The sequence below is a fragment of the Notolepis coatsorum genome (genome assembly GCF_963971535.1).
Source record: "Notolepis coatsorum genome assembly, chromosome: 19".
NCBI classification, from domain to species: Eukaryota; Metazoa; Chordata; class Actinopteri; order Aulopiformes; family Paralepididae; genus Notolepis; species Notolepis coatsorum.
In genome coordinates this window covers 17893544-17919483 of record NC_140183.1, presented here as the reverse complement: position 1 = coordinate 17919483, position 25940 = coordinate 17893544, and the positions used below count along the sequence as shown (strand labels likewise).

At 44.4% G+C, this 25940-nt stretch overlaps 1 protein-coding gene across 2 annotated transcripts in view; it reads left to right on the top strand.

The window, feature by feature from the left end:
* The window catches only part of thbs3a (thrombospondin 3a), a 64969-nt gene that overhangs the window by 33933 nt on the left and 5096 nt on the right, over window positions 1-25940 (top strand). For both annotated transcript variants that reach the window (XM_084336966.1, XM_084336965.1), the window contains exons 16-21: window positions 3322-3374; window positions 4050-4231; window positions 15177-15355; window positions 17199-17247; window positions 18218-18414; window positions 20825-20997. In XM_084336966.1, the coding sequence (XP_084193092.1) occupies window positions 3322-3374; window positions 4050-4231; window positions 15177-15355; window positions 17199-17247; window positions 18218-18414; window positions 20825-20997 (833 nt within the window). The remainder of the gene's footprint in view (window positions 1-3321; window positions 3375-4049; window positions 4232-15176; window positions 15356-17198; window positions 17248-18217; window positions 18415-20824; window positions 20998-25940) is intronic.

The window sequence follows — 25940 nt, the reverse complement described above, 5'->3', positions numbered from 1 at the left end:
CCCTCCTGCCATCCTCTGTCCTCTCCTCTATCACCTCTAATGAAAATATGTTGGTTATTTTCATGGACAGATTTGTATGTGCTGGCTCTCCATTGCTGCAATGGAAGGGAGATGGTGGGTGGGGGAGTCATAGCAGAATTCTTCTTTTGGTCATCTGTTTATATATGTCAATGATCTCATTATGATCAATTGGGATATCCCTCTCAATTGAAAGCAGCATAAGATCAGAGAGCCTTTTTTCCCCACATCGGTTTCTGAGCTGGGTTTTGATCAGCTTCAGTTTAGAGAATGATCGCTCTACTGAAGCAGTTGTCACTGGTATTGTAGCATATGTTTTGAGGAGCATGGTTATATTTGGGAAAACAGATTCCACATCATTGTCTTTAAGGCACTTAAGCGCACATTCTCTTGAGATGGTAAGGCAGTGAAGACGTGATAGGATTGACCCAGTAGGCGTGTCATCCTTCCCTTTGAATCTTTGGTGTAGCTCATGGGAGAGTATGTCAAGAAAGGTAAAGAACACCTTTCCCCGGTAGTGCTCCTCCAAGTCTTGGACTTGGTAGTCCTCTGTAGCAGATTGAGAGCTATACCTGTACCTTTGAGGTACCTTCCTGCGTCTTGTTTGTCCAGGTATTTCTTCTGGCACCTCAATGCCTGCTGCCTCTGCTTGCCCTTTTGCTTTTGAGAAAAGGACCTTGAACTCCTCATCCTTCCTCATTGCTTTCACTCTTTGTATGACTCCCTCCACAATGGTGTATGATGCTGACAAGTCAAGGTCTTTTCTCTGAAGTGAAGCAGATGCGATGGCAGTCTCATTGAAGACGGGTGTGGCAATCTCCATGCATAGCATAAATTCAAAATCTATGCCACGCAAGAGCATCTGGGCATCACCTGTTGCAGAGTCTGGTGGATCACTATCAGCCATGTTCTGAAGCAGCTTCACCACAGCAGAAAGGACCTTCTTCAGGGATCTCAGAGCATCTTCTATACACGCCCACCGTGTGTCAGACAGCCTTTTCAGTTCACAGAGTCTTTGGCCAGGGTACATGGTCTGTTGCATTTTCACAAACGCAGCGTGGCGTTTTGGAGATCTGGATATGAAAGTGTACAGATTTTCAACTAAATTGAAAAACCGAACAAAATGCTGGCTTGATTTGGCACTCTCCACCAAGACCAGGTTGAGACAGTGGGCATGGCAGTGCACGTATAAAGCTTTCTCATTGTGGCTCTGAATTCGCGACTGCAGACCGCTGTAGCTTCCGCTCATATTTGCGGCTCCATCGTATGCCTTGGCCCCTGATGTCTTCCACTTTTAATCCATTCTCCTCAAGGAATGTCATCACAACATTCTCCAATTCTTTTGCTGTTGTTCCACTCACATCACAAACTTGTAAAAATCTCTCCTTGATTTCCATCTGATGGACAAAGCGAACAACAAAGGACACTTGTTCGCCATGAGAAACATCAGTTGTCTCATCCAAGAGAGTGGAGAATATTTTAGAATCTTCCATTTCTTTGAGAATTACTCTTCTGACATAGGTGGCAAGGGCACTGATTATGTCATTCTGTGTCTTGTAGGACAACAGTGAGGTCTGTGGTTTTTTTCTGTTGAGACTGGATGTGATTGATGTTATCAAGGTGCATTTTGATGGTGGAGTCATATTTTGCAAGTAGCTGTACAAGTTCAAGAAAATTCCCTTTGCTCAAAGATGTACCACTTTCATCATGACCTCTGAACGCCCCATCTTGCCGTGCAAGATACAATGTGATGTCTACCAGTCTTGTCATTAGCTCCCTGTTTCTTTGTCGTTCCTGTTCTCTTTTGGCTTGGCCTTCTACTAATTGACCTTCACTGCGTTTAGAACACCTCGGCTGCGCCTCGGTGTTCCAGAACGCAGTGTCGGTAAATTATTTTGCGACAATGACCTCGTAGCTATACATTATCCCTTACTTATACAACAGTTAGTTCCAACCAAGTTATTTGATTGGACAAGAGTCATTCCATGAGTGCTGATATTCAGTATAACAGCACTGGGACTTTTAACTATAATATATGTATCACTCCGCCGCACAGGTGTAATAACCGTTACTTAGGCTACATTAATGGTCATTATCAATATTGCTATTGTACTGTTGTATAAAAGCAATATCACACTTGAGGTTGTGCTGTTATACTGAATATCAGCGCAGGTGTGATTCTCTTCGGTAACTTTCGACCGAATCACAGCCGTGCTGGTATTCAGTATAACAGCACCTCCTCTGGTGTGATATTCAGTATAACAGCACCTCCTCTGGTGTGATATTCAGTATAACAGCACCTCCTCTCATGTGATATTCAGACGACAGTAGCTCAGGAGGTAGAGCAGTTGTCTGGTAATTCTGCATGTTGAAGTGTCCTTGAGCAAGACACCTAACCCCTAATCGCTCCTGATGAATAGGTTGGCGCCTTGCATGGTCGTCTCTGCCATCGGTGTGTGAATGTGTGAGTGAATGGGTAAAATGTGAGGAACAAATTGTAAAGCGCTTTGGATAAAAGCGCTATATAAATGCAGCCATTTACCATTTATAACAGCACTCCCTCTGGTGTGATATTCAGTATAACAGCACCCCCTCTGGTAATAATAATAATAATAATAAATTTTATTTATAAAGCGCTTTTCAGGAACCCAAAGACGCTGACAATGAGCAAAACAAATGAACAAAGAAACAAAGAACCACAGGGAATAAGCAACAGTATGAAAACGCAGGACATACAACCACCGGTAACAAGTAACATATACAGAGTCCAGTAGGGGAACAGTCAGGGAAGTAAGGAAACCGAGGGGAGGGGGGGGGGGGGGGGGGGGGGCAGGAGAGGGAGAGAAAGTAGGGAAGGGGAACGGGAGGTGGTAGGTTGGAGGCGGGTGGTTATGGGTAGGGAAGGTTGTATGCTTGGGAGAACAGGTATGTTTTTAGTCGGGATTTGAAGGTGGAGAGTGAGGGAGAGTCTCGGACAGTCTGAGGGAGGGTGTTCCAAAGTCTGGGTGCAGCTCGTGAAAAAGCCCGGTCACCAAAACGTTTAAGTTTGGATGATGGGACAGTGAGGGAAACAGTGGAAGAGGACCGGATATTCAGTATAACAGCACTCCCTCTGGTGTGATATTCAGTATAACAACACTCCCTAACATGAATCTGAATGTGTGTGTTTTTATCACCAATAAAGCAGAAGCTTCTCTGAATCTTTTTTATAAAATACTGTTTATTGGCGCATGGTGTCCAACCAAAACGAGAGTGCTGTGTGTTCACGTCTTCCTGAGAGAGAGCGTCTCCTCTCCTTTTCAGACGGACATAGACAACGACCTGGTTGGAGACTTGTGTGACACCAACCAAGACACGTGAGTCTGACACGCAAACGGGTTGGGTGTAATACAATGTAATTTGTGTATCATATATATATATATTTATATGTGTTCCATTTCTAACTATGTCTTGAGATTAAAACCCTTTCACTACCACACTACCAAAGGGTTAACCCTTTCACGGCCACACGACAAAGGGTTAACCCTTTCACTACCACACTACAGAAGGTTCATCCTTTCACTACCACACTACAGACGGTTAACCGTCTGTAGTGTGGTAGTGAAAGGGTTAACCTTCTGTAGTGTGGTTGTGAAAGTGTTAACAAATAAAGTCGGGCAATAGTTGTCTTTCAGTTGTATGTTCAATGCACAGCAGCAGCGCAAACAAAGGTGTTTCAGCGCTTGGTCATAATCAGGGTCTCATTGCATTGAATACACATATTACGAAAGACAAACCGTTAATTAAGTTGAGCAATCAACAAAATCAATTAAGTAAAAGATAAAAAAAAAAAAAAAAACATTTTCACAGTAGACATGTGTAATATTTATACTGTGAATATTTTTTTATAAGTTACAGAATGCATTTTCTTAACATGTATTCTTACATTGAATGTGTGTGTGTGTGTGTGTGTGTGTGTGTGTGTGTGTGTGTGTGTGTGTGTGTGTGTGTGTGTGTGTGTGTGTGTGTGTGTGTGTGTGTGTGTGTGTCAGGGATGGAGACGGACACCAGGACACCAGGGACAACTGTCCAGACCATCCCAACAGCTCCCAGCTGGACTCGGACAACGACGGCCTGGGAGACGACTGTGACTTCGACGACGACAACGACGGCGTCCCTGATGTGACGGACAACTGCAGACTCATCACTAACCCCAACCAGAAAGACTCAGATGGTACCGGTCAATCAAACCCCTTCTCTGGCCCGCCCTCATTATTATTATTATTATTATTATTATTATTATTATTATTATTATTATTATTATTATTATTATTATTATTATTATTATTATTATTATTATTATTATTATTATTATTATTATTATTATTATTATTATTATTATTATTATTATTATTATTATTATTATTATTATTATTATTATTATTATTATTATTATTATTATTATTATTATTATTATTATTATTATTATTATTATTATTATTATTATTATTATTATTATTATTATAATTAACTTATTATAAGCAGAGTTGTGCTTTTAGCTACATTCAAGACTTTTCCAAAATGATTGTTCTTATTTCCAACAGTGTAATGATAATTTACAATGTTATTACTTATTTTTCAGTGCAAATGTGATGCGTCATGTGATGTTGTTGTTTTTTGCTCTACAATTATCACGGTGGTACTTCATTGAAAATGCTCTATTCTCATCCAATTCCCATCTCATATTCTTTTATAATAGTTGCAATTTCTATAGCTATATGTATGATTGAATTGAATTGGATTCAAAAGACAATGGACCTCATTCTCTAACATGTTTGTACAGTAAGTATCTTCGTAACTAAGTTTGGCATCCAACCAGAGTGCAAATGTAACAGTAACGTGCAATAGTAACATACAATGCAGAGGTGACGAAACTGGTAAAAGGCTTCATAATAATAATAAATACGGCAATATTTGTATCATTAACAAATGTGTTTTACATTTATAGTCCTGACTCAATGAGGTATCGTGAGCATTACCCACACACTGAAAATTACTAAATAAATAAGAACTAAACCCAATCACGCAGATATAGTGGAATAGACTAACCAATAGATTAACGAATTCCATATAAATCTATAGCTTATTAACGATGCAGCAGCTGATGCAGGATACTGTGAGGATACTATACATACACACACACAGATGCACACACGTGCGCTCCATAGCACGAAAGCAATTTGCGACTGATCAAAATGAGATTAGATTAGATTCAAATTTCAAATGTATTGTCATCATACAGCACAAGTACAATACAACAAAAATACGTTTGGCATCCAACCAGAGTACAAATGTAACGGTAAAGTGCAATAGTAACATACAATGCACAGGTGATTAAAGGCTTCATTTCAGAGAAAATAAATAAATAAGAACTTAAACCCAATTGCGAGGATATAGCTACTATATAGTGGAATAGACTGTATTAATATTCAATTTTTTTTACTTTATTGCCAACAGCAATACAATATGACAGTACAGACGAAATAAAATAAAGTAAACACTTAAAAATAAATAACCTTGAGATTGGGTCCCTCCTCCAAAGCATTCCCGCCTACACAAATAATCCTACATATTTCTACCTCTATATACATACCCATAATACACACATGTACATTTCCCTCCATCCTGAATATTCCATATTGTTGGTTTTATTTATTTCTATTGCTTAGTGCACACATCTTAAGAGCCAGTGGAGAAACGGCTTGGTGAGGCAGCTGCACACACACACACACACATACTGTATACGTGTGTAATGAATCGTTCCAGCAACAGTACGATTCTATTATTCTTTAATTAGATATATATATTTTTTTGCCAGATTTTTCTGTACTTTTTCCTCCCATCCCAATTTAGTCGTTGTGCCAATTCCCCCCTCCCCTACCTGGTCGTTGTGCGCATGTGCCCCCTACTGGTCGGTCTAGGGAGCCCTGAGGTCTACCACATGCTTCCTCCGACACATGCGGAGACAGCCAGCGGCTCTCTTTTCACCTGGCAGCGCGGACTCTCATTGGTGAAGTGTAACGCGTGGGAGGTCACGCTGCCTTCACCACTTCCTGTCTTTTGCTGTGCAGGCGCCCAGACATGACCTGTAGGAGTCGCTGTCCACAACGCCAGATTACCACCCATCAACTTCCCTCCTGCTAACTCAGCCAAACAAGTTAGTATGACGGCTGGTCCAAGTCGGAGGCAATGCTGACACCTGGATTCGAGACCGGAATCTCTCTCATTGGTGACGAGCGCAATCTCCGCTGCGCCACCCAGCCGCCCGGATTCTATTATTCTAATGAGTTGTTTTATTAGGAGATCGCTGAGCGTGCAGTCGTTCAGTTTTGACACTACTTAATAAGAGGTCACGCTAAGATGTCACGTTCTACAGTAGTACTTACTACTATAATACCTAATAAGATAAGATATTCCTTTATTGATCCCCTTGGGGGGGGGTACAGGTAGTAGAAACAACACAGCAGTGTAAACAAATAAGTCAATATAATTTACTATCTAACTAACTGAAATATACAGTATTCACAGTGTCACATAAGGTGCAGTATGCATACGCAGGGCCGCCTGGGAGAAATGCGAGGCCCTGTGCGAGATTTAACGCGAGGCCCCCCCCCCCCCCAAAGGTAATTTTTTTTTTTTTTTATACAGTCAACATATTCGTAAATAATAGCGCTGCCCGAGGCGGGGCATGATACAGTCAACATATAGCAAAAGAGAGAGCGAGAGAGAGCTCCCGTTCTACAGTCAATATACAGTGTACAGAGAGAGAGAGAGAGACACACATTGGAAATAAATTGAAATGCTATTTGGCCCTAAACAGAGAGTACACAGTGGCAGAATACCTGAGCACTGTGACTGAAGATCCTTGAGCACAGCCTAGCCATCGAGAAAGGCTGCCATAGGCAGACTGTGTGTGTTAGAAAGAGAAAGAGAGAGAGAGAGAACATGTGTGTTTGTCATGTGTGTGTGTGTTAGAGAGAGACTATAGCATGTATGAGAGATTCAAAAGGACAAAGATCAACACTTAAATCCAACAAGAAGAGGGTCTATACCAGAGAAACCAAAGCAGCAAGGAGCCAATGGCCGACATCAGCTAAATAGGCTAGCCAGGTACTGTGACACCAGGCCACGTGACACACAGCTTTGGCCAACGGCCCAACGCTACCCAAACGACCATTCACACACAGCACATGTCGTATCTCCAAATGTTGTGAAGTAGCATATGTTTTGCCTGGGAAAAAACATCGTTATTAACAAAACATTCGGGAGGGGAAGGAAGGAAGAGTGGGGTAATGTCATGACATCTTACCTGCACGAGGAACGCAGGGCGAAAGGCCGCAACACAGGTCTCCACGTTGACGAAAGGCCTCTCGCTGTCGGGACAAAGCTATGGCCAGAGCCTTGTCATGGTGCAGGCCCGACTACATCTTCTGTCAAAGATGATGTCGTAGTCAGAGTGCCAGGGCCTGCTATTCTCAAGGCTAACTGATAGCATCAAACGAACGTTCCCAGCTGACGCTAAACAGCTAACTGGCTAACAGTTAGCTCAATCAGGCACCTGGCTGTATGTAGTAGCCGCATAGCTTGCTTCTGCGTTAGCTAACAGCTAACAAGCTATGCGGCTACTGTCTACATACAGCCAGGTGCTCTCACCAGGCACACACAGTTAGCTACTAGTAGTACTATATATTAGCTAGTCGACCAGTTTGGCTCCAGAGAGAGAGAAAGATAGATAGGTCAGGTCCACGGCGGGTATATAATCATAGGTTGACTCACCATAACGCAGTATCAATGAATGCGGCGCGGCGGCGCCAATGGTAAAGTTGGAAGGAGACTTGGCCCACGGTGTAATTTCTTCTTCTTCTTCTTCGAGTACTTTCCGGCAGACTGGACACCTTTCGGCGTATTGCTGCCTAACAGATTTATCTGCTCACAAGTTCTCTTCTCCTTCTTTTGAAAAGACATCCACTCGCCTCGCTCCTCTGAATAGCGCTGAATTAGATAATCCCTGTACCTCGTGTAGCCTTTAGCTAAGCTAGCTACTAGCCGACATGATCATGGCTATATCCCGACTGAACCACACGTTAGCACTCAATATTATAACGTAGCTAAAGCTAACTAGCTGTCCCTGTCTTTAGCTGGGATGGCTAGCCTGACTGAACTGTCTAACATGCAACAACTTTCATCTTCAGTCCATCTGCCGAACAATGTCCTCTTCATCTTGGCTGGCATAACCTCCAATGCTGCACGCGCGAAATAGTCAGACTCTACCTTACCTGTAACCCCTCCCCTCATTGAAACCAATTTTGCTGCAAGCCTCAGAGCTGCCTCCAATAGTGTATCTGCAGAGCCAATAGTGTATCTGCAGAGCCGCAGAGCACCCTCGCGGGAAGGGGGGCCTCGCAAAAAAAAAAATTTATATAAAAAAAAAAAAAAAAAAAAAAAAAATTAATTTTAATTTTGCGAGGCCCCCCTTCCCGCGAGGCCCTGTGCGACCGCACTGCTCGCACACCCCATGAGGCGGCCCTGTGCATACGGTAGTGTTATAATTTACTATCTAACTAACTGAAATATACAGTATTCACAGTATCACAGTATTCACATAAGGTGCAGTATTCACATAAGGTGCAGTATGCATAAGGTAGTGTTATTGTCCTCCTTGGGTTCCTATTAGTTCTAGTTGGATGTCTGGCCGCAGTCCCTGCCCACTGTTGTGGAGCCTGATGGCCGCTGGTATGAAGGACTGTCTGAGGCGGTTAGTTGAGTGTCAGGGGGGTATGAGTCTGTGGCTGAGCGTGCTTCACATCTTGACTAGCTTGTCGTAGAGGGGGTGGGAGGGATTCTCCAGGATAGCAGCCAGCTTCCTTCTCATCCCCCTCTCGGCCATCACCTCTAGTCTGACCAGCTCGACTCCCACCACGGAGCTAGCCTTCCTCACCAGCTTGTTGAGCTTGTTGGTGTCCCTCGAGTTGGTGTAGCCCCCCCAGCATGCCACAGCATAGAAGAGGACGCTGGCCACGACAGACTGGTAAAATGACTGCAGCAGTCTATTGCACACATTGAAGGACCTGAGTCTCCTCAGGAAGAACAACCTGCTCTGTCCCTTCCTGTAGAGGGCCTCTGTGTTGTCCGACCATTTACATTTACATTTAGTCATTTAGCTGACGCTTTTATCGTAAGCGACTTACAAGTTCTGTACGACAAGTCATCAGGAAGGGCACAACTCTATCAGCTGAGTAACAATGTTCATCAAAGTGTTGAGTGCTACAGTGTAGATTAGTTTATTAGGACAAGTGCATGACAGTAAGGTTAGTTAGGGTTAGATAAAATTATTATATATTTTTTTTGAGATAATGGTTGAAGAAGTGCGTCTTTAGTCGACGGCGAAAGATAGGACGGGTAGTTCATTCCACCATTGTGGGGCAAGGACTGAGAAAAGGCAGGTTCTCCTTGATGACCCTCCCGGAGCTCGGATAGGAGTGGGTCTGAGACGGCCAGAAGATTCAGAGCGTATGGGTCTTGAGGGTGTGTAGTTAGAGACCATTGACCTGAGGTAGGCGGGAGCGGTTCCCTTTGCCGCACGGTATGCCAGGTCGAGGGCCTTGAAGCGGATTCGTGCAGCAATGGGGAGCCAGTACAGGTCCCTAAGAAGTGCCGTGACATGGGCCGACTTCGGTAGGTTTGAGATCAGGCGGGCCGCTGCGTTCTGAATGAGTTGAAGAGGCTTGGTGCCAGTGGCCGGGAGGCCAGCAAGCAGTTGGTCGTCATCCAGGCGGAGATGTCTGACAGACAGGCCGAGATCCGCTCAGAGACTTGGATATCTGAGGGAGGGAAGGAGAGGAAGAGTTGTGTATCATCGGCATAACAATGATACGAGAAGGCATGAGACGTGATAATGTTACCCAGTGATTTAGTGTAGAGGGAGAAGAGAAGGGGTCCTAGGGCCGAGCCCTGGGGGACACCCGTCCGCAAGGGGCGGGTGGCCGACAGGGTCCCTCTCCATGACACTTGGTAGGAGCGGTCATTGAGGTATGATGTCAGCCATGCCAGCGCAGAGCCAGCCACTCCCATTCCTGCGAGGGCCGCGAGGAGGATCTGATGGTTGACTGTGTCGAAGGCTGCAGATAGATCTAGGAGAATCAGGACAGAGGATAGGCCTTTCGCTTTTGCTAAGTGAAGTGCCTCTGTGACCACAATGAGGGCCGTTTCTGTGGAGTGGCCAGTCCGGAAGCCTGACTGATTAGGGTCTAGGAGGTCATTCTGTAAGAGATAAGCAGTAAGTTGGTTGGATACAGTACGTTCAAGTGTTTTATAAAGGAAGGAGAGAAGAGAGACAGGGCGATAGTTGCCTATGACGGTGGGGTTCAGGGTTGGTTTTTTTATGAGCGGTGTGACTCTGGCTTGTTTTAGGGAGGTGGGGACCACCCCCGAGTTGAGGGAGGAGTTGATGGTTGCAATTAGGAATGGGAATGTCTGGTGCTATGGTCTGGAGGAGTGGGGAGGGTAGCTGATCCAGCTGGCATGTAGTCGGACAGTTCGACGTTACCAGTGTCAAGGTCTCGGCTTCTGTAATGGGAGAGAAAGATGACAGAGTGAAGGATGAGGTTCTCAATACAGTATTTGGAATGGGTGGGGGTTGGGAGAAGGAGCTGCGGATGTTCTCCACTTTTTCCTCGAAGAAGATCGCAAAGTCTTCTGCAGAGAAAGATGAGGGAGGAGGGGGTGGGGGGGAGGGAGGAGGGACGACATGGTAGCATGCAGTTTGCGAAGGTTCTTGGCAGAGGTCTCGATCCTATGGTGAAAAAAAGAAGCTTTGGCATTGGTAATGGTTTTGGAGAATGTTAACAAGAGGTTGTGATATGTGACGATGTCAGCAGTGAGGCGTGACTTTCTATACTTCCTCTCAGCCGCTCTCAGACCAGTCCAGTTTATTGTTCAGGTGTACCCCAAGGAACTTATATAACTCCACCTCCTCCCCACGGATGGTGATGGGAATCGGGGGCGGCCTCTTCTTGCCCCTCCAGAAGCCCTTGGTCTTACTGGTGTTGAGTTGGAGGTGGTTGCTGTGGCTCCACCCCACAAAGCTCTCCACCAGGGCTCTATACTCCTCCTCATCATCGTCGGTGATGTAGCTTACGATGGAGGAGTCGTCAGAGAACTTCTGCAGGTGACACCCGCTTGAGTTGCGGCAGAAGTCTGAGGTATAGAGGGTGAAGAGGAAGGGTGACAGCACAGTTCCTTGGGGGGGCGCCGGTGTTGCTCACCAGTACAGTAATAAAACAAGTCATTAGGATAATATAAGCCTACTGTTACTGAAACGATTCATTACGAACATATACAGTACGTGTGTGTGTGCTGAGCGCAGCTGCCTCACTAAGCCATTTCTCCACCGGCTCTTACGATGTGTGCACTAAGCAATCTAATAAATAAATAAAACCAACAATAAATAATATCATAGAGAACAAGATGCTATATGGAATATTAATGCAGTCTATTCCACTATACCAGGGGTCAGCAACCTTTACTATCAAAAGAGCCACTTTCCCCCATCCCACAAAATAAAATGCTCAGGGTGCCACACAACCTATTTACCCTTAAAATGAAGATAACACAGTGTATAACGTTTTATATATCCCCAAGCATACCCCACATTTAGCATAAAACGCCTGACAATTGCATACCCAAAGTAATTTGCGATTTATTATACTTTATACTTATAGCACACAGTTTGTTGCATTAATGGGATTATAAAGCAACAAAAAGAAACATTTTGACTTTTTAATTGCTGTTTTTACCTGTTATAACAAAGGAAAACCTCAAACTCGTATGAAGAGGAGACAAAACACTGGTGTCTGTAGACCGACTTTGAAATAAAACCCTGAACTATTCAGGTATATTTGAGTCCTTCCCTTATTTGTGGAACATTTATAAAATAAAAAGTAGTCCACTTTGAAAAAAGACTACCATGTGTAGACCTACTTTGAAATAAAACACAGACAAGGAGAAAAAACACTGGCATCTGTAGACCTACTGTAACTGAGGGGTACAATTCCCTGACTGTATTACTAGATATGATACTTACTACCACTACCTTTGTACTTAATATTCGGCCACCCAGTACACAGCATAAATATATTATGATGAACACTGTCACGTAGATGAAACGGATCCAACACAAATGTACGAATTAGAAATAGGTCTTTATTTCTACACAGCGATGGTGTGTAGAGCAAGCACTTAATCAAATCAATCACATTTATGAATGGAATTAGTATGCACTTTTATGGCAAGAGTATTCGTCGGTATATCAATAGAGAATGTCCAATCTCTGAAGGCGCAGGTGGTACATATACGACCTGGAATAGTTTAAGGAATAACAGCAATGATACTTTAATGATTATATACTGGATACACTAGAGGGGGTTAATCCGGTCGCTTGTAAGCCGACAGGAGTAGGAAGGGGGGGGGGGGGTAGAATCCGGCTGCCTCATCCGGCCAAGGGTATCCCAGGTGAACCCACTGTAGTGCCGTTCAATGCGCCGGCGATCCTTGGACCACAGATGAAAGCAGGTGGACTCTTTGTGGGCCGGCGTCATCCGGTCCACGGAGGAGAGACGTGAAGCGACCTCGTCTTGCAGAGCGTCTCCTCACCTTGCGTCCTCTCCAGGGGGGGGGGGTTCCAACACACGGCAGTGTCGGGGGTCTTTATCCATGGAATAATCAAAGTATACAAAGCATAATCCGTGCCTGGGAAGGCGGGCTGTCGTCGGTAGAATAATCCGGTATACAGGTCCACTCGCTCGTCGGCTCTGGGGCTCCTCGGGTGCAGCTTCACGTGGGGTCAACCACCCTGGGTAAGCAGCCAGTTCTCTGCCCGAAATGATGGGGTACAGACTACGGTAGTATTCTCACCGCACGAAGCACTATATATTAACAGACTATTATTAGCTTAATAGACTACGTCCAACTCGACGATATAGTGCCAAATATGACTATTCAAATATTAATATACACGATGTCTCAATACCGAAGGTAGGCGAACTTGGCCTTACTCCCACACGTGGCGTCGCGGGGAGGCTTTACGTCTGTGACTCTATTGGAGGGTAAGAAACTGGACTGAAAAGAAAGTCCTACTTTAGTAGCGCAGTATATATACGCACTATGAACAAATAGTCCCATTAGTGGTGCGGTAGCCAGATTCCTACGCGGAACTAGGACTTGTTCGTACATGTGGAGCGGTACGTTTGAACTGGGTCTGAGGGGTATGGCAGCCTGGCACCAAGGTCTCGACCAATAGTAGAATGGAGACTATTATGGGATGTTCAGTAGGCTAGAATGGATATTCAATGCATATTGTACAAGGAATATACAAGGGATATCAGGGAATATTAGAGAATATACAAATACAATTAAATATATATATATAAATAAATATATATATATTCGGTTTAATCTGGCCCTTCACAACACCTACTTTGAAATAAAACCCTGAACTATGCAGCTCTATTAGAGTCCTTCCCTTATTTGTGGAAAATCTATAAAATAAAAATTAAAATATTTCGTTGTTCACAAATTTCGCACCACATATCACTAAGGTAAGCCTTTTGTTGACTAAATATCTTAGTTGATGAAATATTTTTTCATTTCAGTGTCACAGTATGACATCGATCTCCAAAATAAGAAAACATTTATTAATAAAAATAAATTTGGGCCAGGGAGCCGCAGCTGATTGGCTAAAGAGCCGCATGCGGCCTCGAGGCTGCAGGTTGCCGACCCCTGCACTATACAGTAGCTATATCCGCGCGATTGGGTTTAGTTCTTATTTATTTATTTATTTTCTGACATGGTTCGTTGAGTCATGACTATAAATGTAAAACATAATTGTTAATGATACAAATATTGTTGTATTTATTATCATTATAATTATTTAATTCTGAGCATGTCTGTAGAATCAAACACACTGTAGTTAACTGTAGAAGTGAACACAATCCCCAAGGATTTCTCCCAAATGAAGCCATTAAAAACTTGGGTGCACACCAATACATCCAGATATAGTTATATTTATTTTTATTATAATTATTTAATTCCGAGGATGTCTGTAGAATCGAAGTGAACACAATCCCTCAGGACTTCTCCCAAATTAAGCCATTCAAAACTTGGGTGCACACCAATACATCATATAGTCATATGTATTTTTATTATAATTATTTAATTCCGAGGATGTCTGTAGAATCAAAGTGAACACAATCCCCAAGGACTTCTCCCAAATGAAGCCGTTAAAAACATGGGCGCACAACAGTCTGTCCGACTTAGGACTGCCTTTTCGAGTTTGTAAATCCTGTTCGTAGCTACAAACGAATTTACAAAAAGAAGCCGTTCGAGAATGCCAAAGAAATTTCTTGGTAACGTTCTCGTAAGTCCGCTCGAGAATGAGGTCCAATCTGTGCATTGTTGATGGCAGTATTGGGGGGGCAAATGAATACCTTTGCATCGATCCATATAACTTAAAAGATTAAGATTAGATTCAACTGGACTTGAAGAAGTCTTTATTCGTAGCACACATTGCTATGTAGCCATGGAGCAACACACATGTGATGGGCGACACACACAGGAACCAGGGGTGTAAAGTACTTGAGTAATTTTTCCATTGTATAATGGAGCCATGGTTGAAGGCAGGGTTAGGGTCTAATGGAGCCATGGTTGAAGGCAGGGTTAGGGTCTAATGGAGCCATGGTTGAAGGCAGGGTTAGGGTCTAATGGAGCCATGGTTGAAGGCAGGGTTAGGGTCTAATGGAGCCATGGTTGAAGGCAGGGTTAGGGTCTAATGGAGCCATGGTTGAAGGCAGGGTTAGGGTCTAATGGAGCCATGGTTGAAGGCAGGGTTAGGGTCAGTCTAATTGAAAATAAATACAAAATAGAAACAGCAAATAATTTCCTGATGACAGAGCATTCATTTTCAATTAAGTTATGCCATTGAAGAAAAAACACACTAGATGACATTGAAAGTGCCTAAGCCTGCCTAATGTAGCCCCTTTTGTAAGTGTAGGTGGTTGAAAGCCCTCTGTCTCTCTCTCTCCCTCCCTCTCTGTCTGTCTCTCTCTCTCCCTCCCTCCCTCCAGAGAACGGTGTGGGCGACGTGTGCGAGAATGACTTTGACAACGACGCAGTCATGGATCTGGTCGATGTGTGTCCAGAGAGCGCTGAGGTTACCTTGACGGACTTCCGAGCCTATCAGACGGTCATCTTGGACCCAGAGGGTGACGCTCAGATCGACCCCAACTGGGTGGTGCTCAATCAGGTGACCTTTTGACCCCTCTCAAACTCGGGTGTCGGGCAGTGTAGCTGGCAGCAGGATTGGGTAGTAACCAATAAATAGGTACATAGATCATTAGATAAGACCGTTCGTTAGCCACGTTGCCTAGTTAGTCACGTTGCCTAGTTAGCCACATTGCTTAGTTAGGCACGTTGCCTCGTTAGCCACGTTGCCTAGTTAGCCACGTTGCCTAGTTAGCCACACTGTCTTGTTAGCCACGTTGCCTAGTTAGCCACACTGTCTTGTTAGCCACGCTGCCTAGTTAGCCACGCTGCCTAGTTAGCCACACTGTCTTGTTAGCCATGCTGCCTAGTTAGCCACACTGTCTTGTTAGCCACGCTGCCTAGTTAGCCATGCTGCCTAGTTAGCCACACTGTCTTGTTAGCCACGCTGCCTAGTTAGCCACACTGTCTTGTTAGCCACGCTGCCTAGTTAGCCATGCTGCCTAGTTAGCCACACTGTCTTGTTAGCCACGCTGCCTAGTTAGCCACACTGTCTTGTTAGCCACGCTGCCTAGTTAGCCACACTGTCTTGTTAGCCACGCTGCCTAGTTAGCCACACTGTCTTGTTAGCCACACTGTCTTGTTAGCCACGCTGCCTAGTTAGCCACACTGTCTTGTTAGCCACGCTGCCTAGTTAGCCACACTGTCTTGTTAGCCACACTGTCTTATTAGCCATGTTGCACGTTGCCACACATCACACTGACTATACATTACACTGATTATAGTCACACCGATTACACATTGCACTGATTATAAGCACACTGGTTACAGATTACACTGATTGATCAGTGTGATGTGTAATCAGTGTGATGTGCTATCAGTGTGATTGTATTCAGTATGGTGTGTAATCAGTGTTATTGTAATCACTCTGATTGTAATCAGTGTAATCAATGTGATTGTAATCAGTATGATGTGTAATCAGTGTGTTGTGTAATCAGTGTAATGTGTAATCAGTGTAATGTGCAATGTGTAATCAGTGTGATTGTAATCACTCTGATTGTAATCAGTGTAATCAATGTGATTGTAATCCATATGATGTGTAATCAGTGTGATTGTAATCAGTGTGATGTGTAATCAGTATGATGTGTAATCAGTGTGATTGTAATCAGTGTGTTGTGTAATCAGTGTGATGTGTAATCAGTGTGTTGTGTAAACAGTGTGTTGTGTAATCAGTGTGATGTATAATCAGTGTGATGTGTAATCAGTGTGATGTGTAATCAGTGTGTTGTGTAATCAGTGTGATGTGTAATCAGTGTGATGTGTAATCAGTGTGATGTGTAAACAGTGTGATGTGTAATCAGTGTGATGTGTAAACAGTGTGTTGTGTAATCAGTGTGATGTGTAATCAGTGTGTTGTGTAATCAGTGTGTTGTGTAATCAGTGTGATGTGTAATCAGTGTGATGTGTAAACAGTGTGTTGTGTAATCAGTGTGAAGTGTAATCAGTGTGATGTGTAATCAGTGTGATGTGTAAACAGTGTGATGTGTAATCAGTGTGATGTGTAAACAGTGTGTTGTGTAATCAGTGTGATGTGTAATCAGTGTGTTGTGTAATCAGTGTGTTGTGTAATCAGTGTGATGTGTAATCAGTGTGATGTGTAAACAGTGTGTTGTGTAATCAGTGTGAAGTGTAATCAGTGTGTTGTGTAATCAGTGTGATGTGTAATCAGTGTGATGTCTAATCAGTGTGATGCGAACACAAATGTGTTTTAAACACTGGGGTCACAGAAAGGTTCTGACCTCAATATGGGTGTATTATTCAACATGAATGAATGCTTAAATTGGGTGTAATTCCCCTTAATGATTGAGCATCTCTTCTGGTCTCAGGGGATGGAAATCGTCCAGACGATGAACAGTGATCCTGGGTTAGCTGTGGGTAAGTAGACCCTATCAACCATAATTATTATTTAATTAGAACAGTGGTTCCCAAACTTTTTTTATTTTTTTTTGCCAGGCGACCGATTTTTTAAGCCAAATATATATTATGTGCTATTTATGAGAGGGCTAACTTGTTGCAAAATAATAATGATAATAATAATAGCCTCATTAAAATACTATTGTTGCTTCGGTTGTTTTCAGCGTTATTTAGTTTGAAATGTTCGTTGAAATAAGTAGATTTTTTCGTTTTTGTTTATTTATTAAGTTAATATAAAACCATATAGTCACATTTTAGAATACAATAGAATAGAATTTTAGAATACAACTAGAAACACTGTCCTGGCCTGCTTCTAAGTTCAGTTAAAAAAATTAAAAATAAATCTCACGGCCCTCCCGTGGCTTCTCGCGGCCCACCTTGTAGTCACGTGACTCAGTTGGTATTGCTGATTGGCTCGCGAACAGGTCTATACAGCCTGGAGCCGCGCCATTGACAGTGAATTTGTCTGAACCTTTACACCCAAATGAGCTCCATGTTATCAGTTGTGACATCAGTTCCTGATCACAAGATGTCCACGTATACAATGACCACACAAGTCATGCCCACCAGGCTACACTGACAACACAAGTAGGGATGTCTGATATTATCAGCCTACCGATATTATCGGCCGATATTGGCATTCAAATGTAATATCGGAAATTATCTGTATCTGTTTAAAAAAAAATAAAAAAAAAAATCTTTTTACATTTATTTAACCTTTATTTACCCAGGCAAGCAAGTAAGAACAAATTCTTATTTTATTTATTGTCAAAAGTATGCATAATGTTGTGTTAATTCCACGAAAATATCGGTATCGGTTGATATCGGTTGCTATCGGTAACGGAAATGAAGAGTTGGACAATATCGGTATATCGGATATCGGTAAAAAAGCCAATATCGAACATCCCTAAACACAAGTTATGCCCACCAGGCTACACGGCGTTCAATGGCGTGGACTTCGAGGGGACGTTCCACATCAACACGGTGACGGACGACGACTATGCCGGCTTCATCTTCGGCTACCAGGACTCGTCCAGCTTCTACGTGGTCATGTGGAAGCAGACGGAGCAGACCTACTGGCAGTCTGTCCCCTTCAGGGCCATGGCCCAGCCCGGCCTGCAGCTCAAGGTACTGGCAGTCTGTCCCCTTCAGGGCCCTGGCCCAGCTGGCCTGCAGCTGCAGTCTGTCCCCTTCAGGGCCCTGGCCCAGCTGGCCTGCAGCTGCAGTCTGTCCCCTTCAGGGCCCTGGCCCAGCCCGGCCGCGTGAACACTTTCGGCAACCAACATGTACTTCCGCGTTTCTCTGATTGGCCAGCGATCGGCCAGCCCTCTACACTAGTTTTCCCCCTACGCCGGTAACCAGAAAAGTCACGTGAAACACTGCAGACCACTGATTGGTCAGAAGAGAGACGTGTCACTCGTTGGAGGCTCTCTCCACAAAAACAGAAAGCCGCCATCTTTAATCTCTCGCATAGGATTTCATTTGCAGCAGGAACAAGTGCAATAAACAAAAAAGGATACAGTCACTGTGTATTCTGCCTCATTTATTGATGAAACAAAACCGACATCAACACAATTTGCCACCAAGCGGAGAGTTTAGTCTCAGAAAAAGATCGCTGACTTGTTAAGCTTGTTAGGTTAGGTGCTAATGTTGTGCTAGCGTTTTAGCATGGCTATCGTTAAGCTAAAACCAAAGATTTTCGCCCATCACCCCGTTTTAAACAGCGTAAATACGACATTTCTCTCAGTTTTTAAAGCAATCAACTTATATACGCCTACTCCCCCACACCTTAGCTAGTATCCCTCCGTTTTTAACAACAATCCGACGGTCGCAACATATTTAAAACACATAATATTCATCGCTAGTCATTACACGTCAAACCCCTAAAACCAAAGATTTTCGCCCATCACCCCGTTTTAAACAGCGTAAATACGACATTTCTCTCCGTTTTTAAAGCAATCAACTTATATACGCCAACTCCCCCACACCTTAGCTAGTAACCCTCTGTTAGTTATACTGTTTATTAAAACACACACGTATTTAACAACGACCTCAAGTACTTCCTATTTAGCTCCTGTATCATAACACAAGCGTATTTGTACGCTCTGTAAACGAGCACCTGGGGGGAGCCTCATGCGCATGCGCGGCGTAGGGAACGAGCGTAGATCGGCTGGTATTCACGAAGGAGAGTGCTGGCCAACGCTGGCCAATCAGAGAAACGCGGAAGTACATGTTGGTTGCCGAAAGTGTTCACGCAGCCCGGCCTGCAGCTGCAGTCTGTCCCCTTCGCCTAAATATTAAAGGCAACCAACTTGTGTCTAGCCACACCCAACTTGCGTCCACGGCAGCATTATGTAGCAGTAATCCCCCCTTTTTTACTATCGACAACTAGCTCAACTGGCAGCGCTGCCTTGCTGTGGATCCTGCGCCGCCTGCGGTCCGTTGGTGACAAGTTCGATTCCCTTCATTTTTTTTTTTTTTTAACATGCATTCTTTCGCCGGTTAAGTTTAGGCATGTTAACTTTAAGCATTGTTTCGGAGTTGGTTAAGGTTAAGGTTAGGCATTGTTTCGGAGTTGGTTAAGGTTAGAAGGGTTAAGTTTAGGCGCTGTTAAGGAGCTGGTTAAGGTTAGAGTTTGTCTTAGAGAATGGCAATAGACAGCCTATTTCCGCGCTGCAGCTCTCTCGCGCTGCCGCGGTCACATGGGCGTAGTGGCCAATCAGAGAAACGCTAAACACAAGTTGGTTGCCGAAAATATTCACGCGTACCCTTCAGGGCCCTGGCCCAGCTGGCCTGCAGCTGCAGTCTGTCCCCTTCAGGGCCCTGGCCCAGCTGGCCTGCAGCTGCAGTCTGTCCCCTTCAGGGCCCTGGCCCAGCTGGCCTGCAGCTGCAGTCTGTCCCCTTCAGGGCCCTGGCCCAGCTGGCCTGCAGCTGCAGTCTGTCCCCTTCAGGGCCCTGGCCCAGCTGGCCTGCAGCTGCAGTCTGTCCCCTTCAGGGCCCTGGCCCAGCTGGCCTGCAGCTGCAGTCTGTCCCCTTCAGGGCCCTGGCCCAGCTGGCCTGCAGCTGCAGTCTGTCCCCTTCAGGGCCCTGGCCCAGCCCGGCCTGCAGCTCAAGGCGCAGATTCACTTCTTGAAAACCTATTGAAAACCATTACCTCAAGAAGTGTATAACTCCATCTTAGTGGTCGACTGATGTATCTGATGTGTTGGTATTTGTCCATATAGAATATTGATCACTTCATGCTAGCTTACTCAGAAAGGGGCTGAATAGGACTCCAAAGATATTTTGAAGGGAATAAATACTACAATGTATCCAATTCCTACTACAATTGTAATGTTAGTAACTGCAAACATGTCATCAACCAGCTAAGCGAATATAATCAACAAACCTAGCTGTCATTGTTTTGGACCTTTACAGATGCAATACGTAAATAATACATTACTCATGGTTATGACATAACGTGTGTGGGGGGTCGGCGTGAGGGGATCTGACCCAGAAACCACGTGTAATCCCCCCCCCCCCCCCTGTCCTCCCGCAGGCGGTGAAGTCGCGGACGGGGCCGGGGGAGTACCTGCGTAACGCCCTGTGGCACACGGGCGACACCCCAGACGAGGTGAAGCTCCTGTGGAAGGACCCGCGCAACGTGGGCTGGAAGGACAGGACCTCGTACCGCTGGCACCTCAGCCACCGCCCGCAGGTGGGCTACATCAGGTACGACTAGCCCCGCCCCCTCCCTCAGCCACCGCCCGCAGGTGGGCTACATCAGGTACGACTAGCCCCGCCCCCTCCCTCAGCCACCGCCCGCAGGTGGGCTACATCAGGTACGACTAGCCCCGCCCCCTCCCTCAGCCACCGCCCACAGGTGGGCTACATCAGGTACGACTAGCCCCGCCCCCTCCCTCAGCCACCGCCCGCAGGTGGGCTACATCAGGTACGACTAGCCCCGCCCTCTCCATCCCTCCCTCAGCCACCGCCCACAGGTACATCAGGTACGACAAATATTAAGGTAGACCAAATATTTGAGGTAGACCAAATATTTGAGGTAGACCAAATATTAAGGTATTTCAAATATTAAGGTATTTCAAATATTTAGGTATTCCAAATATAAGATATACCATGATGGATGGGGGCAACAGTGGCTCAGGAGGTAGAGCAGTTGTCTGGTAAGTGAAAGGCTCCTGGTTCGATTCCCGCTTGCTCCTTGAGCAAGATACTTAACCCCTAATTGCTCCCGATGAGCAGCTTGGCACATTGTATGGTCGCCTCCGCCGTCGGTGTGTGAATGTGTGAGTGAATGGGTAAAAATGTGAGGAATAATTTGTAAAGCGCTTTGGATAAAAGCGCTATATAAAATCAGTCCTTTTACCATGGGTATTAAGGTATTTCAAATATTAAGGTAGACCAAATATTTGAGGTAGACCAAAAAATGTTGACCAATTATTAAGGTACTCCAAATATTAAGGTATTTCAAATATTAAGGTAGACCAAATATTGAGGTATTCCAAATAAATTAAGTATACCATGATGGATACATGCTAGGTTATGTATTGTACTACAGTCATCCATGATAAAAAAACCTTTAAAAAATAATATATATATATATATATATTACATACATTGTATATTACAGTATGCATACTGTATATTTTTACTGTACATTCTGTATATTTTTAAAGGGGAACAATGTAATAAAAAAAATATATATATATGTATATTATTTGGGGCGTACTACAACCCACACTGTACTCATGCCTGCGCAGTCACTCAAGGAATATTTACATTTCACCAAAACTGTATTCACTACAAGTATAACCCAATGACAGAATGTATAAGAGTGACTACTCTGATCATAGGTTTCACTCTCTCCAGTGCTATCTCCTCATCTATAGTACAGACAGTTATGGAATTCTGCAATAATTAATATCTAACAACAAATAATATTCACAGATGGGGGTTCCTGGAGCAGAATCTTATCAACTGTGGTGGTCCCTGACCTATTACATTTCTATTATTACATTTCTATGTGGTGGTCCCTGACCTATTGCATTTATATGATTACATTTCTATTATTACATGTCTATGTGGTGGTCCCTGACCAATTACATTTATATTATTACATGTCTATGTGGTGGTCCCTGACCTATTACATTTCTACTATTACATGTCTATGTGGTGGTCCCTGACCTATTACATGTCTATGTGGTGGTCCCTGACCTATTACATGTCTATGTGGTGGTGGTCCCTGACCTATTACATGTCTATGTGGTGGTCCCTGACCTATTACATGTCTGTGTGGTGGTGGTCCCTGACCTATTACATGTCTATGTGGTGGTGGTCCCTGACCTATTACATGTCTATGTGGTGGTGGTCCCTGACCTATTACATGTCTGTGTGGTGGTGGTCCCTGACCTATTACATGTCTATGTGGTGGTGGTCCCTGACCTATTACATGTCTATGTGGTGGTGGTCCCTGACCTATTACATGTTTATGTGGTGGTGGTCCCTGACCTATTACATGTCTATGTGGTGGTGGTCCCTGACCTATTACATGTCTATGTGGTGGTGGTCCCTGACCTATTACATGTCTATGTGGTGGTGGTCCCTGACCTATTACATGTTTATGTGGTGGTGGTCCCTGACCTATTACATGTCTATGTGGTGGTCCCTGACGCGTGTATTCTTTTACCAACAAACTTGCAGTTCCGCGTTCGGGTGCTGCGATCTGATTGGCCACTGACGTACGCTCTCTACGCCCAAACAGCGTGTTACGCTAGTTCTGTCTCTAACCTCTAACAGCCTGCTATCCAATTCATATCAATTGAAATAACGTATTGTTTTCATCTCTCTATATTAACGTGATTCCATCAACACAACAAATGTTCAAAACACGACAAGACAGTTTTATTATTAACGCTTTATTAATCAACATGAACAACGCTCCCCCAGTGACCAGATAAGTCAAAGTCTCAAGCCTGTGATAAATCTGGAGCAGCCCCTTGGACAATGAGTCGGGAAATACTTTGCCTGTAGACTGGCGGCGAATACTAAGCTCTCTACGAGAACTGAACCACATATGAAGATGTTTTACAGTCGGTTGTTTTGGACCTGCGGTCTTCTTAATTAGCTGTGCCTCACTGAACATTGAGCCACTCTAAAGACAAGCTTCCCAAATAATACCAACTGGTTGTGTTGAAATATCACTGGTCATGTTGAAACTAAACTCAACATTTTTCTCCCTTCATCAAAAGTTAAAATGTGTTTATTGGGGTGGATTTCCAACAACATTTAATGTTGAGGTACACTTACGTATTTCAGCTATTCTGACTTCATCATCAGCATAATAGGCCCTTTTCACAGCAGACATTTTGACTCGTCATAACCGTAGACATGTTCATTATTCTAAATCTGTGGCTATGCCTATGTTTACCCAATGTATGACTAAATGTCTGCTGTGAAAAGGGCCTATTGATCAAAGTCATCAGTTGAAATTGTATCATCTTTTTGGGGATTGAAAGTATGGATATTTTCAACAGTTTTACACAACTTTCTTGAATCTTTGGAACATTTGTTAAAATCATAAAATCAAAATTATTTACATATATATATATATTTATTTTTCTCACCTCTTTCTTCCCATGTCATCAAACATGATGTTTTTGGTGCATATTGCACCGCACCAGATTTGGAATTCATTATTTCCTTTACTAGCTGGTTATCCCACACTGAAGAGTAAAGAAAAATTAAAAATTTACAAACTTGGCAGTACATTATGGAAGCAGTGTTCCTGTCTCCAAAAAGCACAGCTAATTGATTTATCAAAGCTAATTCATCCCATTGTGACATCGTCAAGGGGAAGCAATTCTGAACAGCTCGTTTAGGCTTGTAAGATTTCAAACACTGGCCAAGCGTCAAGGAGTTGCTCTCCCCTGGCGCCTCAATAACATGTCAAACTGACAAATCCAGACAAAGCAAAACCCATTTCCAATTCTCTTGTCAACTATTATTATTATTCAAGTTTCAAGTTTTGTTTTTATTTGTCACATATGGTTACATTATAGTGAAATGCTTGGTTCTGTATGACCCTCCTGAGAGTGTGTTTCATACAGTAAAAAATAAAAAGAATAAAGACCAAACACTGTCAAAAACTAAAACTAAAATGAACAAAATGCTAAAATGGTAGGTTTTTTAGGTAGTTATTGAGGTAGTTATTATCTACAACGTCAGTGTTGGGGCTTTGGGGAGGAGGGGGGGTGGTAGGCGGGTCTAACATATTGGTAGGCCTATCTCATTGGAGTTTATTTTTTTTACCACTTGTGACCCGTGGTACCACTTCTGTACGGAGCTGCCTGTGAGCTCTTCTGAGCAGCAGAGAGGTTGAAGGGTTGGTTCTGCCTCGGATGATCAGAGAGAGAGAGATAGAGAGAGAGATCTGTTGGCGGTTGGGTGGAATGGGGCGGCTGTTCCTAGTTTTTTCCTAGCATATTTTCCCTCCTAAACTTCTTTGTGACTTTTACAGAGAGACTGGGCCCCCCGGCCCTCTATTGTCCCCGTTGCCATGGCGACCAAATCCTTGGCAAGAATTTGCCGAGCCGCCCGTTCATATGCAGATCCAGAGGAAACTACTGTAGACTGAGAGAGAGAGAGAGAGAGAGGGGGGAGAGAGAGTGGGGAGTGGGGGGAGATGGAGAGATAGAGAGAGGGGGGGAGAGGGAGAGAGAGGGGGGGGAGAGGGGGGAGAGGGAGAGAGATAGAAAGAGGGAGATATAGATAGAGAGAGGGGCGAGAGAGAGGGAGGGAGATAGTGAGAGAGGGAGAGAGAGGGGAGAGAGGGAGAGAGAGGGGAGAGAGAGAGTATGAGATAATATGATGATGAAGAAATCCAGAGCAATAATTAGGCAGATGACTCGCAATATTGTATCCGATGGTTTATGATTTGCGAGCTGTAAATGCTGTCTGCGTTTGAGGAGCAAATGTGATTCCTACAGATTCCCCCCTGTATTATATTATCTGATATTAGTTTTAAGAGGAGAACTTTGACAGAAAGAAATCCAAGTATATTGTGTAGAAATACAAACGGTGACCCGCTCTTCTCCTTTGAAGAAGCACCTGCTTTCAAACATCTCTCCATCTCTCTCAGCTCCACACTTCTTTTCTTTTTAATTGGTTAAAGAAAGGAGAGGACTGAGGAGGCTTGAGGAGGAGGTGGGGCCGGGGAGAGAGGGCTGAGGAGGAGGAGGAGGAGGAGGAGGAGGAGGAGGAGGAGGTGGGGCCGGGGAGAGAGGGCTGAGGAGGAGGAGGAGGAGGAGGAGGAGGAGGAGGAGGAGGTGGGGCCGGGGAGAGAGGGCTGAGGAGGAGGAGGAGGAGGAGGAGGAGGAGGTGGGGCCGGGGAGAGAGGGCTGAGGAGGAGAAGGAGGAGGAGGTGGGGCCGGGGAGGAGGAGGAGGAGGAGGAGGAGGAGGAGGAGGAGGAGGTGGGGCCGGGGAGAGAGGGCTGAGGAGGAGGAGGAGGAGGAGGAGGAGGTGGGGCCGGGGAGGAGGAGGAGGAGGAGGAGGAGGAGGAGGAGGAGGAGGAGGGGCTGGGGAGAGAGGGCTGAGGAGGAGAAGGAGGAGGAGGAGGAGGAGGAGGAGGAGGAGGTGGAGGTGGGGCCGGGGAGAG